Source organism: Pleurodeles waltl, chromosome 1_2 (assembly GCF_031143425.1).
Source record: "Pleurodeles waltl isolate 20211129_DDA chromosome 1_2, aPleWal1.hap1.20221129, whole genome shotgun sequence".
In the NCBI taxonomy this organism is placed as follows: Eukaryota; Metazoa; Chordata; class Amphibia; order Caudata; family Salamandridae; genus Pleurodeles; species Pleurodeles waltl.
Genome location: NC_090437.1, coordinates 42942822 through 42956621, shown reverse-complemented (window position 1 = coordinate 42956621; position 13800 = coordinate 42942822). Strand labels below are relative to the sequence as shown.

The following is a 13800-nucleotide window of genomic DNA, read 5'->3' as shown; positions in this document are numbered from 1 at the left end:
CAATGAAAAGTTGCATCAGTATCTGGTAGACCTAGGTCCAATTTCTCCCCAAGAATTGGGAAAGAAGGCAGACCACTGGGTCAAGACTAGGGTAACCAAAACTTCCACTGGGGGTGACCAAAAGAAAGGGGTTACAAAAACTCCCCAGGAGAAAGTGGGTAACACTAGAAACCAAGAAAAAGAGTCCTCTGTAGGCCCCCAAAAACCAGAACAGGTGGGTGGGCCCCAGGACACAACCCAAAACAAAGGTGGGTACCAGGGTAAGAACTGGGATGCCACTAAGGCATGGTGCCACAACTGTAAACAGTCTGGGCACCACACCAAGGACACTTCTTGTCCCAAAAACAAACCCCAGAACAAAATTCCTGGGGTAACCAGTGTAGCCATGGGAGATGACTCCTCAGATGAGGAGGTCTTCATAGCCTTCAACTGGAAACAGGGCCCAACAGGTGAGTTGGAGATTCCAGAGGGAAGTAGACACTTCCACCACCTACTGGTGAATGGAATCCCAACCACTGCCCTGAGAGACACTTGTGCCAGTCACACTATTGTGCATGACAGGCTGGTGCTCTCAAACCAGTACATCCCAGGTGAGACTGCCAGGGTAAGAGTTAGCCTAGACAGGGTCACTAAGAGGCCTGTGGCTTTAGTACCCATAGAAGTGGGTGGCACTCTTAGCTGGAGAAGGGTAGTAGTCAGTACAGACCTCCCCCTTGATTGTCTCCTTGGAAATGACTACCCAGAGGTTAGTCAGAGCCCAAGAGAGGAACTGGTCCAGTGCCAGTCCTCTCCCAAGGATTCTGGAAGTCCTGCCTCTGCAGTAAATGCAAGCAGGCCCCAGAAGAAGAAGAAAAGAAAACAGAGTAGGAAGGGTGGACAACCTTTAGCCAAGGTTACAGCAAGCCAAGGAGATTCTGCTCCAGTAGGGGAGAACTCCAAAAATGGCCCTGATAAAGTCCAACCTGACCCACAAGAAGTCCTGGCTAGTCAGGCAACTGTTAAACCTGAGTGGGTGGCTCCTCAGCTAACAGAAGAAAGAGTGGAAGAAGGGTGTTTACTACAAGATGTGGTAACCCCCCACTCTAATACAGCAGACAGGCAACCTGAACCCAAAGAGGCCTGTAACTTAGCCCCTTCCCTTTTAGGTGAAGAGCTAAAGGTGTGGTTCTGGGCACTGACAGCTGTCAGTGGCCTCTGCTGGGTGTTAGCCTTTATGGCTGCACTATCCTTAGCATGGTGGTCTGACCCCATGCCAAATAGCAAGTTAGGCCCCCTGACCCTATTGGTCATGGGGGGGTTACTCCAGCTCTGGGTAACCTCTCTGGGTAAGCTAGGGGTAACCCTGGCCAAGATAAGGTTAGCAGAGGTGGATACCTCTAAGACCAAAATAGAAAGAATGGGTGGAGACATTGAAGAGGCAGACAAGAGGCAATTCAGACTAGGTCCTATCACTGTGGAAGTAGGTCAGTTCCCCAAAGGGAATGACCTGAACAGAAGGATGTAAGGCAGAGTAGGCCCTGCAACTAACCAGCCTATTTCTCCTACTCTTCCTCGCCTGACAGACTAGGAAGACTCTCCCAGCTTGGGCTGAGTCTCCTGGCCTGTGGGCTGGGGGGGGCTTGTGTAAAGAAATGGCTCCCTGTTGCAGTTACCCCCCACTTTTTGCCTGATACTGATGCTGACTTGACTGAGAAGTGTGCTGGGACCCTGCTAACCAGGCCCCAGCACCAGTGTTCCTTCACCTAAAATGTACCATTGTATCCACAATTGGCACACCCTGGCATTCAGATAAGTCCCTTGTAACTGGTACTTCTAGTACCAAGGGCCCTGATGCCAAGAAAGGTCTCTAAGGGCTGCAGCATGTCTTATGCCACCCTAGAGACCCCTCACTCAGCACAGACACACTGCTTACAAGCCTGTGTGTGCTAGTGAGAACAAAATGAGTAAGTCGACATGGCACTCCCCTCAGGGTGCCATGCCAGCCTCTCACTGCCTATGCAGTATAGGTAAGACACCCCTCTAGCAGGCCTTACAGCCCTAAGGCAGGGTGCACTATACCATAGGTGAGGGTACCAGTGCATGAGCACTGTGCCCCTACAGTGTCTAAGCAAAACCTTAGACATTGTAAGTGCAGGGTAGCCATAAGAGTATATGGTCTGGGAGTCTGTTTTACACGAACTCCACAGCACCATAATGGCTACACTGAAAACTGGGAAGTTTGGTATCAAACTTCTCAGCACAATAAATGCACACTGATGCCAGTGTACATTTTATTGTAAAATACACCACAGAGGGCACCTTAGAGGTGCCCCCTGAAACTTAACCGACTGTCTGTGTAGGCTGACTAGTTCCAGCAGCCTGCCACACCAGAGACATGTTGCTGGCCCCATGGGGAGAGTGCCTTTGTCACTCTGAGGCCAGTAACAAAGCCTGCACTGGGTGGAGATGCTAACACCTCCCCCAGGCAGGAGCTGTGACACCTGGCGGTGAGCCTCAAAGGCTCACCCCTTTGTCACAGCCCAGCAGGGCACTCCAGCTTAGTGGAGTTGCCCGCCCCCTCCGGCCACGGCCCCCACTTTTGGCGGCAAGGCTGGAGGGAACAAAGAAAGCAACAAGGAGGAGTCACTGGCCAGTCAGGACAGCCCCTAAGGTGTCCTGAGCTGAAGTGACTCTAACTTTTAGAAATCCTCCATCTTGCAGATGGAGGATTCCCCCAATAGGGTTAGGATTGTGACCCCCTCCCCTTGGGAGGAGGCACAAAGAGGGTGTACCCACCCTCAGGGCTAGTAGCCATTGGCTACTAACCCCCCAGACCTAAACACGCCCTTAAATTTAGTATTTAAGGGCTACCCTGAACCCTAGAAAATTAGATTCCTGCAACTACAAGAAGAAGGACTGCCCAGCTGAAAACCCCTGCAGCGGAAGACCAGAAGACGACAACTGCCTTGGCTCCAGAAACTCACCGGCCTGTCTCCTGCCTTCCAAAGACCCTGCTCCAGCGACGCCTTCCAAAGGGACCAGTGAGCTCGACATCCTCTGAGGACTGCCCCTGCTTCGAAAAGACAAGAAACTCCCGAGGACAGCGGACCTGCTCCAAGAAAAGCTGCAACTTTGTTTCCAGCAGCTTTAAAGAACCCTGCAAGCTCCCCGCAAGAAGCGTGAGACTTGCAACACTGCACCCGGCGACCCCGACTCGGCTGGTGGCGATCCAACACCTCAGGAGGGACCCCAGGACTACTCTGATACTGTGAGTACCAAAACCTGTCCCCCCTGAGCCCCCACAGCGCCGCCTGCAGAGGGAATCCCGAGGCTTCCCCTGACCGCGACTCTTTGAACCTAAAGTCCCGACGCCTGGGAGAGACCCTGCACCCGCAGCCCCCAGGACCTGAAGGACCGGACTTTCACTGGAGAAGTGACCCCCAGGAGTCCCTCTCCCTTGCCCAAGTGGAGGTTTCCCCGAGGAATCCCCCCCTTGCCTGCCTGCAGCGCTGAAGAGATCCCGAGATCTCTCATAGACTAACATTGAAAACCCGACGCTTGTTTCTACACTGCACCCGGCCGCCCCCGCGCTGCTGAGGGTGAAATTTCTGTGTGGACTTGTGTCCCCCCCCGGTGCCCTACAAAACCCCCCTGGTCTGCCCCCCGAAGACGCGGGTACTTACCTGCAAGCAGACCGGAACCGGGGCACCCCCTTCTCTCCATTCTAGCCTATGTGTTTTGGGCACCACTTTGAACTCTGCACCTGACCGATCCTGAGCTGCTGGTGTGGTGACTTTGGGGTTGCTCTGAACCCCCAACGGTGGGCTACCTTGGACCAAGAACTGAACCCTGTAAGTGTCCTACTTACCTGGTAAAACTAACAAAAACTTACCTCCCCCAGGAACTGTGAAAATTGCACTAAGTGTCCACTTTTAAAACAGCTATTTGTCAATAACTTGAAAAGTATACATGCAATTGAAATGATTCAAAGTTCCTAATGTACTTACCTGCAATACCTTTCAAACGAGATATTACATGTAGAATTTGAACCTGTGGTTCTTAAAATAAATTAAGAAAAGATATTTTTCTATATAAAAACCTATTGGCTGGATTTGTCTCTGAGTGTGTGTACCTCATTTATTGTCTATGTGTATGTGCAACAAATGCTTAACACTACTCCTTGGATAAGCCTACTGCTCGACCACACTACCACAAAATAGAGCATTAGTATTATCTATTTTTACCACTATTTTACCTCTAAGGGGAACCCTTGGACTCTGTGCATGCTATTCCTTACTTTGAAACAGCACATACAGAGCCAACTTCCTACAGGTATCTTCTTCAAAATGTGGTCCATGTGCTTACAGGGAAGTGAACAACATGGCTGTGAAGGCAGGTCGAGTCTGAAGAGTGCATAAATGTACTACATTGTAGAATAAATCTGCCAAATTTAACCTCTCGCTGATTCTGCACTCCTTCCCATGCCTACGTTTTTTCTCTATTTAGTCTACGTTTATTTTGTTGAGCTCCTTGCTGTCCAGAGAAGGAAGAAGAAACATTGGTAGTGTCATTCCTGCTTCTGTGGAAAAGATTTGATCTAAAGGGTGTAATGCGCCCTATCCACACATGGCGGTTCTTGTAGATTTGTGCAGTTAGGGGGCTGCTGTTTGATCAGCGTTTCCTTTCTCTGTGTTCTCCTTAGCTCACAACTGAAATAGCTCCTGATGGAGGATAGTGATGTTGTTGCAGCCATGTTGAAGAGAATAGGTTCCTGAACTGTTTTCTGAATTGTTCCCATCCCAGTCCCACACACCCATGAAATGCTTGTCACAGAAAAGTGTATGCAATGAAGTGGGTTTTACAAAAAAGGAAACGAATCAGCATTTTACAAGTTCATTAACACATTTATTTTGCAAACTTGAGTTTGTTGTGTATCTGAGTTACAATATAACGGTGTATTCAATGAGGTAGTTGCATGGGGGTTTTGTTTTAATGGTATAGGTACTGCAATGCATATTATAAAGTAATAATATATGTATGTGGTTTATTTGTTTTGCAGTTTGATATCTCAGATGTGGTCCGCAGCATGAGGCTTCAGAGGCACGGGATGATTCAGACAGAGGTAAGTGAATATGCCTAAACTAACTTAAAAAAAGAATTATGGATTGGTATCACACACTGGTCAAACTGCATAGGTCGGGCACAATCTGAGTAATAGTTGTTGGAGGGAGTACAAGGGCTAAAGACATACTTATGGGTATATTGTAGGACTGCCCTCAAACTTCAGATATACTGGGCAGAACTGCTAGATGTCAATGCTAGAGATCAATATTTCCAGATTCTCCGCATACACCATGCTGGGACTCACAAATGTGCAACCATGCCTACTGCTCTCAACCGGGGTAAATATATGGTATAAGCACTTTGTGCCACTAAACAGGCAGTCACCACACACTGGGGTACAGACTGTGCCAGAGGTAGGAGATTGGCATTTTAGAATCAGAGAAGTGCTGGGATTAGAGAAGTTATCCTAGGCACTAGAGCAGATAGGGTTGGTGTTTAACACAAATGACAAGTTAATTACCTGCGGTAACACAATATCTGTTAGAAACAATATTTAGTTGCAGATTCCTTACCTTAGAATTTTCCCCAGGTGTCAGTCTGGATCCAGAGATTTTTCTCAAGCGGTACCCCTGTGTGCAGGTAGGTGGCGTCGATCGGCTCCGCATCTGCATCATCCGCACCAGATATGACATGCGAGTCCTATATTGGCACCACCCTGGCACGCTGGCATGAGTTTCTTTTCATGACTTTCCACACCAGAAGTGCAGAGCCATGAAGGACACTGACCACTGGTGTGTCAAAACTAGGGCCCTGAAAGGGGAGTCCCTGTTCCTAGAATTCGGTTTGCAGAGCAGGGAGGATGGGTAGGTTGGTAAAGACTGCAACTAGATTTTGTCTCTACCAGATAAGGCGTTACCAAAGGAAAGTAACTTTATCATCTGATAGAAACATCTAGTTGCAGGTTGCTTACCCTAGAATAGATTCCCTAGCAATACTATCCATGGTGGTGGGTCTGCGAACTAAGATCACACTAGAAAGTCCTGCATGGCAAAGTCCCCGTCTCTATGGACCTGACTGTCCAGGCAGTAGTGTTTGGTAAACATTTGCAGAGATGCTCATGTTGCCGCCTGACAGATGTAAAGGACTGGAACGCCGCGTGCTAACGCAGTGGTCGCAGCTTTAGCTCTGGCAGAATGAGCACACAAATTTTCAGGGGGTTGCTTCTTAGCCAGTGCATAGTACATTTTAATGCAAAGTGCTACCCATCTGAAGATGGTTCTCTTCTGCACCACCCGGCCTTTCTTTGCACCCACACAACTAACAAAGACTTGGTCATCCACCCAGAACTCTTTGGTAGACTCAAGGTAGACTGCAGTGCTCTTTTTGGGTCCAGGCGAAGGAGTCTCTCCTCTTCCTTGGAAAGATGTGGGGTTGCGTAAAAAGTAGGCAAGGTGATGGATTGGCCTACAAGGAAGGGTGTAATCACCTTTGGCTAAAAAGGAGGCCCTAGTGCAAGCACCACTTTGTCAGGATAGATGGAAAGGTCGGATGGCTTAGATGACCAACTCTGCAGCTCACTCTCCCTGCAGGCAGATGTAATGGTCACAAGGGAGGTTATTTTCAAAGTGAGAAGCCTGTGAGGACAATTGTGGAGAGGCTCAAAAGGAGCGCACATCAGGAATGTCACTACAAAATTCATATCCTATTGGGACATAATGAATGGGGAAATATATGTGTAAGGCCTTTAAGGAACCTATTTACAATGGGAGACTTAAACAAGGAAGGTTGATCAGGCAACTGCACAAAAGCAGAAATGGCAGACATATAACCTTTGAAAGTGCCCATAGCAGAGCCCTGCAGGGCCAAAGAAAGGATAAGCAACAAAACTTTAAAGAGAGAGGCAGACCGAGGATCAACAGACTTGTCTGTGCACCATGCCACAAATTTCTTTCAATGACAGGTGCATACCATTTTGGTGAAGGGACGCCTGGCTGCTAAAATAATGTTACAGACTTCGAGCATAAGGTAAGAAGCGGTCAACTGCTGCCACTCAATCTCCACTCAAGAAGATTGAGACTGGACAGGTTCAAGTGGAGAACCCGCCCTTGCTGCTGCAACAGAAGATTCTCCTGAAGGGGAAGTCTGCTCGGGGATCAATGGCCATGCTCAGTAGTTTGGGATACCAGACTCTTCGACGCCGGTCTGAAGCCACAAGGATTACTTATGCCCAGTCATTCTTGGTCTTTTTGAGAACTCTGGACAAAAGTGGTATGGGTGGAAAGGCATACAGGTGACCTGAGTTCCACTCGAGACGAAAAGCGGCGCCGAGCGATTGGCGGCTTGGAGACTCAAATGTGCAATACTGCTGACATTGTGTGCTCCATGTAGAGGTGAACAGTCCTTACCAAAGCTCTCCCCACTGCTGAAAGAGACCTTGCGCCACCTCCAGATGGAGATGCTATTCTTGATCAACTAAGCATTGTCAGCTGAGTTTGTTCGCTCTGTCGTTCAAAGAGCCTGTCAGATGTTGAACCAAAAGAGAAATGCCCTGTTGCCCCAGTCACATCCAGAGGCACAGAGCCTCTTGACAAAGGGTCCATGACCCCAACCCGTTTTGCTTGTTTGCAGCACAACATTGGTGTTGTCCCTGAACACCTGCATTATCTTTTTTTAGAGAGAGGGAAGAAATGCTGTCATGCTGGTCTAATCGCCAGGAGCTCCAATAGGTGGATGTGGAGTCCAGATGCCTCTGATCTCTGCCTCTCCTAGGTGGCCGCCCCATCCCAGCAGTGAAGCATTTGTCACTACTGCCAGATCTAGTTGGGGAAGAGAGAGGAATCTGCCTCAGGCCCAGTCGCGGTTCATTAGCCACTACTGCGGATCTTGTGCAATTCACCATGTCGAAGAGATTTCCCTGACGCTGCTCCCACTGCAACTTCCGTTTCCACTGCAGAGCCCACATATGCCACCTGGCATGTGTCACCAGCAGGATGCAGGCGACCATGAGGCCCAGCAGTGTCGGAGTCATTCTCACCAAAATCCAGGATAGAGGCTAAAACATCGGTATCATAGCCAGAATATCCTGTACTCACCGCTCATTAGGATAAGCCCAAAAATGCACAGCGTCCAGAATATCTCCAATAAAAGGGAGCATCTGAGAGGGAGTCAGGTGTGTCTTCGGCATTTTTATAGTGAACCCCAGCGAATGCACGAGGTCTGCATTAGTCTGGTGGTGGAAGACGACAGCCTGGGGTGAGCCCACCTTCAACAGCCAGACGTCGAGATAGGTGAAGACTGAAACCCTTGATTTGCGCTGATGAGCTGCAACCACCTGCCATCACCTTGGTGAACACTGAGGTGCACTGGTAAGGCCAAAGGGGAGCATAGTGAACTGAAAGTGCTTGTGGCCCACCGTGACCTGCAAGTAACATCTATGGGCAGGCAGGAAGGGGCTATGGAAATACGTCCTGCAAGTCCAACACTACCATCCACTCTCTTAGGTGCAGGGCAAGTATAACCTGAGGTAGAGTGAGCATTTAGAATTTCTCCTTCTTGGGAAAGAGTTTGAGGGACCAAAGGTCTAGGATTGAGTGGAGTCCCTAGTCCTTTTTTGGTACCAGATAGTAGCAGGAATAACGATCACAACCTACTTCTAGCACAGGAATCCTCTCTATGGCTCCCTTCCTCTCTGAGAAGTGACAAGTGATCCTCTGTTATTCGATCATAGGATGGTGGCATGGGTGTAGGAGTAGTCTCAAAGGGAATCTAGTAGTTTCTTTGGAATATCTGCAGAGCCCACCTGTCTGACGTGATGAATTTCCAGTGGAGTAGGTGATGGAAAAGCCTGCTTCTGACTGGTCCCTGGTGGGGAAGAGTTAGACTAGGAAGGTTTGGAGGCAGCTGCAAGGTGTAGGGGGAAGGGTGGACTGGCCAGACCGCTGGCTCTCCTGATCCACATGGATGGTGAATCCTATGTTCCTGGTCACATAGAGGATGCCAGAATCCCCAGCATGGTGGCTGAAGTGGAATGAGTGTGGCTGGGCACCCCTTCCGTAGCCACAAAAGGGTCAAAAAGCACACTGATTCGGACGAGGGGCTGCCACGAGGCCCAGGGACCTGGTTGTAGCACAAAAATTGCTTGAGCACTGAGTGAGCTTTCTCTCCAAAGAGAGGGGTGCCATCAAAGGGCAGGTCTATAAGACTAGCTCGGACATCCTCTGAAAAGCCAGTGGTCCTCAACCAGGTGTGGCACCTGAATACCACTGTTAAAGCAACCGCTCTGCCCAGTGAGTTGGTTGTGTCCAGTCCACATCAGATCGCGAAGCTTACTGCATCTTTGCCACCAGCAACTGCTTGGGAAAGTACAGCCCAGGCCTCCTTCGGGACCTGTGGCTGCACTTGCACAACCATTTCTCACAGGGTGTGGGAATAACTGCCCAAAAGGCATTGAGTGTTCACAAACCGCAATACCAGGCTGGTGGGGGAAAAAACATCTTCTTCCCATGTGTGTCCAGACTCTTGGGTTCCCTATCAGGGTGTGCAGAAGGCAACACACCCTGGGAGTTGTAGGCTTGGATCTTAGGAGTGGGGTGTTGCATCAGGAAACATGGGTCACCAGGTGCAGGACAATGGCAGCTAGCAATTGTTTTTGGCCGCTCTCCGTACCGCCGTTGAATATGAAGCTCCCTCCTCTGTAGCCATGGTAGGGGGTGAGAGCATGCCAGTATCTGGAGGTTATCCAGCCCACTTGCTTCACCCAGGTCTGTATGCAAGTCCATGGGGTCTTGGAGCTGGTATACTAAAGGGTACAGTGACCCTTCCCATTCCACGTTGTAACTTAGCCCATAGAAATAAGACTCAGGATCAGCCATAGGTGCAAGGCCTCTGTCGGTGCTGGAATTGGCATTGTATGATGCCCATCTGACTCCATGTCAGAGTCGGTAATGAGGATAGGCTGGTGCCTCCCCAGGGCATGAGCGGTGATGGGAGTGTCGACGTCTGGACCGGCGCTGGGGAAGGTTGAGTGAGTACTACTGACATCAGTCCGAATCCAGTAAGGGATCCATGGGTGCCCCTCGGAGCCGGGGTTGAAGCAGCCGGTGCACAACACGAAGAGGCCAGGGCAGGGGTTGCCCCAGCTCCCAGAAACTCGGGGAGGTGTGGAGTCGGCCCAGACGCAGACTCAGCAAAGGGAGGCCTAGATAGACGATGCTCCCTTGTCTCGTTGACTGATGGATGAAGTGAAGTCAAAGAATGTTTCACTTTCTTTGACGACTTCTTATGCCTTGACTTACCTGATCATCCCGAGGACTTGGAGTGGGACCATGAAGAGGAGGAACTCAGCTACCGATCCTGAGACCTTTTTGACTGAGAATGGGACCTAACACAGAGTCAACCTCTGGGGCGCCATCAGCTTTAGGGACCACTCCGTCAAAGCTTTCGAATTCATGGGATGGCACTCAGAGCAATACTTCAGGTAGTGGTTGCACTCCAGACACCAAAGGCACACGAGGAACAGATCCTTCATGGACATTGCCTGATGGCAGGGTCTGCATGGCTTGACCCGGTCTAACGCAAAAACATCCTCAATGCACCAGGAGTAGATATACTTAAAAAACCTTTGAAAAAAGTTTTTAAAAAAAGAAGAAAAAAAAAAGTCAAAAGGTGAGGGGTACTCTTCCTTCGGATCAGCTCTGGCTGGCACTGAAAGAAAAGAACCCCTGGGTGGCACCTATATAGGACCTACAACATCATATCTGACGCGGACGACGATGGATGCGGAGCCAATCAACACCACATAACGGCTTGCAGGGTACTGCTTGAGTAAAATCTCTGAATGCGGACTGATGCCTAGGAGAAATTCTAAGGTAGGGAATCTGCAACTAGATGTCTCTATCAGATTGGGTGCTATTCCTGACCTATTTTTATATGACTTCGGTGAATTTACCTATTCGAGGTACCTTTTTATGTTCCACACTGTACCAGCAGACTCTTCAGAATTGTGGTGGAGGGGAAGATGAGGTTGAGTGGAACTACTACTGGACATTGGAGATGATTTTAAACTGGTTCAAGATAGTTGGTTATATATTGAATCCTAAACTTTCAAAATGTATGGCCTATTCTTCCTCGCTGGATTGTAGATGATGTGCGTTACAATGAAACAGTCAAAAACTAGATTTGATCCTTTAGAGGTTTTCAGACCTATACAGAAGAGTAATAACAGTGGCAAAGCATGGATGGGATGTGACTCTACATGTACCCAGTCACAGGAACTCTGTAGCAGTGGAGGTCCTAATATGCAAGAGGCTTGGCTAAAGTGTGTGGAGAGAAAAGCTAAATTATGCGGCATAATGGGCGCACATATTCTGTGGCAGAATTATTTCACTCTTTTGGCATTGTAGCGGTTTCAAACATTCTAGGCATATTTTTCACATCATTAGTGCATGTTTAACAACAAGTTAATAAAAGCTCAACAGTTAATCATTGCCAAGGGTCTGTCACTTATGGCACCGCATGTGCCACTTTCTTTTAGTAGCTTTTGATCTATTTGAGATAGAAACACATTTTTGTTGAAATCTGTAAATTATTCAGCAGATACTGGATGATATGGCAAGTGTAGTAAATGCCTGATTATGAAAAAATGTCATATCTGCAGTGTCTTATTTTGATTTTGGTGAAGAAGTTACTCCGCTGCAACGGCGGCGAAGTACCAGCTCACCATAGCCATATTCTGCCTGACTTTCTTCAGTACATAGATGGTGGAGACTACTCTGTCTCTGCTGCCTACATACACCTCCGATTGACCGACGAAGCCATCCGAGGTTTGGCCATGAATCTGTCCTCCCCTAGTTAGAGTGAGCAACACATGGCCATTTTTCACAGCCGGTCACTGCCTAGGACAGTGGAAACTTTCAAATGACTCCCATGTCATGGAAGAAAAATCCCATGTCGAGGGATTCATTGATTTAAAAAAAATATATATTTTTAAGAACAAAATCCCGCTGTGGGGTTTTGTTTTTTGAAAATACAAAAAGTGGAAGGTTTGGCGTACAGCTCACTCGTATTTGCAGAAACGCCCATCAAACATTCTAAAGTATTTACAGGAACTGCTGACCAGCAGTTCCTGTAGATGCTAGAGGTATCTATTGTTCTTTCAGACATCTCTAAATTTGGCAGGTGGGTACTCCTTCAGGACGACATAGTACTTTATTGTGCCACTTTCACAGAGTAAATTCCAATCTGTCAAGTTTAAATTGGGCTCCTAGTTTTCTCTCCTTAATATATACAAGGAAATGGGTGGAATATAAAAAGCCAGGTGGTCTTAAAATGATTTCATTGTTCAATTTTAAGAGTACCTTTTCAGTAAAGTCTTCTTGGATTAGGAAGAAAGGCCTCATATTTTAGTGTTTTTTTCAGAATACCTTGTTTCTGGGAAATAAATACATTCCTTTTTTTCTATTTAAGGAATGTTTTGGACGCAAGGATCTCCTCTCCGTATTTTTAGAGCATAAACCAAGGTGTATACTGTTGCAAAGATCCAAAAATTTTCGTCGGAGTCCACTGTTGGTGCTGCTGAATGGCTAGGTGTCTATCAAGAGTAGCTCGTTTTGATTCCACCTTGTGCCTCTTTCATGTTCCAGCTTATATTTCCTGCTTGTTTTTCTCACTCTTGCATCTCTCATTTTTCCCTTTGTCACTGTTTTCCTCTCTTTCCCTTCTTTTTTCTTCACCTATTTAATGTCTTTCTCTCTGTTGCCCCGAGTCAATGTCTGATACGGAAAAATAAATTCCGGTCCTCACCACCTGAAACCACTGGCACAAATTAAGCTTAGGTTAACATTTTTAATTACTCTTGCATGAAGAACGGGTGATAATGCACGCTGTATGTGTCACAGCTATCCCATCTGTCACCAAATTAATTAGAAACTATGATTGCGCCTGCATAAAACTGCATTGTAAACATTTATTGTACTTTCAATGGTGTTTGGTTTTTTTGTCCTCAGGAGCAGTACATATTCTGCTATCAAGTCATCCTTTATGTTCTTAAGTGTCTCCAAGTAGAGGAGAAGCAGAAGAGCAAATGAATACAAAAGCCACTTATCTGCCTGATCTTCAGCAGGAAGAACAATATTTGGACGGCCACTGAAGGGGAGACGACACTCGTCATTTGTAGACATATATAGGTCTCTTTTTATCTTCCACCCATGCCATATCCGTTACATAGGATTACTTTGTTGCTTACGTTAGATTGCAGACCTAAACTATACCACTATAATTCTCCCCAGATGTCGGGGGTCATTTATAACAGTAAATATTATTTAAGAAAAAAAAAAAACTATCTTGCCTTTGCAGCGTGCTTATTCCGTTCTAGTTATAGGATGTATAACCACAGTGGAATGTATTTGTTATGCCAAACGCAGTCATCCGCCGGATTATATTTTGTATATGCTTTTTATTATTTCTTGGAGGGCAGAGAACCGGGGAAGAAAATAAGACAGTATTTTTCCTTTTTAAACTTTGTTACCAGGGGCACTTTGTAAGTTTATTTTTTAAATGTGGCGCTTGTTTATAGCAGAGCTCTTTATATTTCAGTATTTTCGTACATTAGACCATTTTATAGGGGATACTTGAAAGCAGTATTTAAAGCTTTGCAAACGACTATTTGCATAGGAAAAAAGTAGGAAATGTTTATTGTAATTATCACAGTTTATCGAATTTCATGTATATATTTATATACTTTTACACAAATGAATTATT

The 13800-nt window shown here is 47.2% G+C and overlaps 1 protein-coding gene across 9 annotated transcripts in view; it reads left to right on the top strand.

The window, feature by feature from the left end:
• PTPN13 (protein tyrosine phosphatase non-receptor type 13) overlaps positions 1–13363 on the top strand; it is a 1045801-nt gene extending 1032438 nt beyond the window's left edge. For 6 of the 9 annotated variants that reach the window (XM_069236114.1, XM_069236127.1, XM_069236078.1 and 3 more), the window contains 3 exons: positions 5039–5101; positions 12508–12627; positions 13047–13155. In XM_069236114.1, the coding sequence (XP_069092215.1) occupies positions 5039–5101; positions 12508–12627 (183 nt within the window). In that variant the 3' untranslated portion in view covers positions 13047–13155. Of the gene's footprint in view, positions 1–5038; positions 5102–12507; positions 12628–13046 lie in introns of all 9 variants that reach the window. The other 3 variants (XM_069236143.1, XM_069236122.1, XM_069236135.1) reach the window with 2 other exon arrangements.
• The last annotated feature ends 437 nt before the right edge of the window (positions 13364–13800 follow it).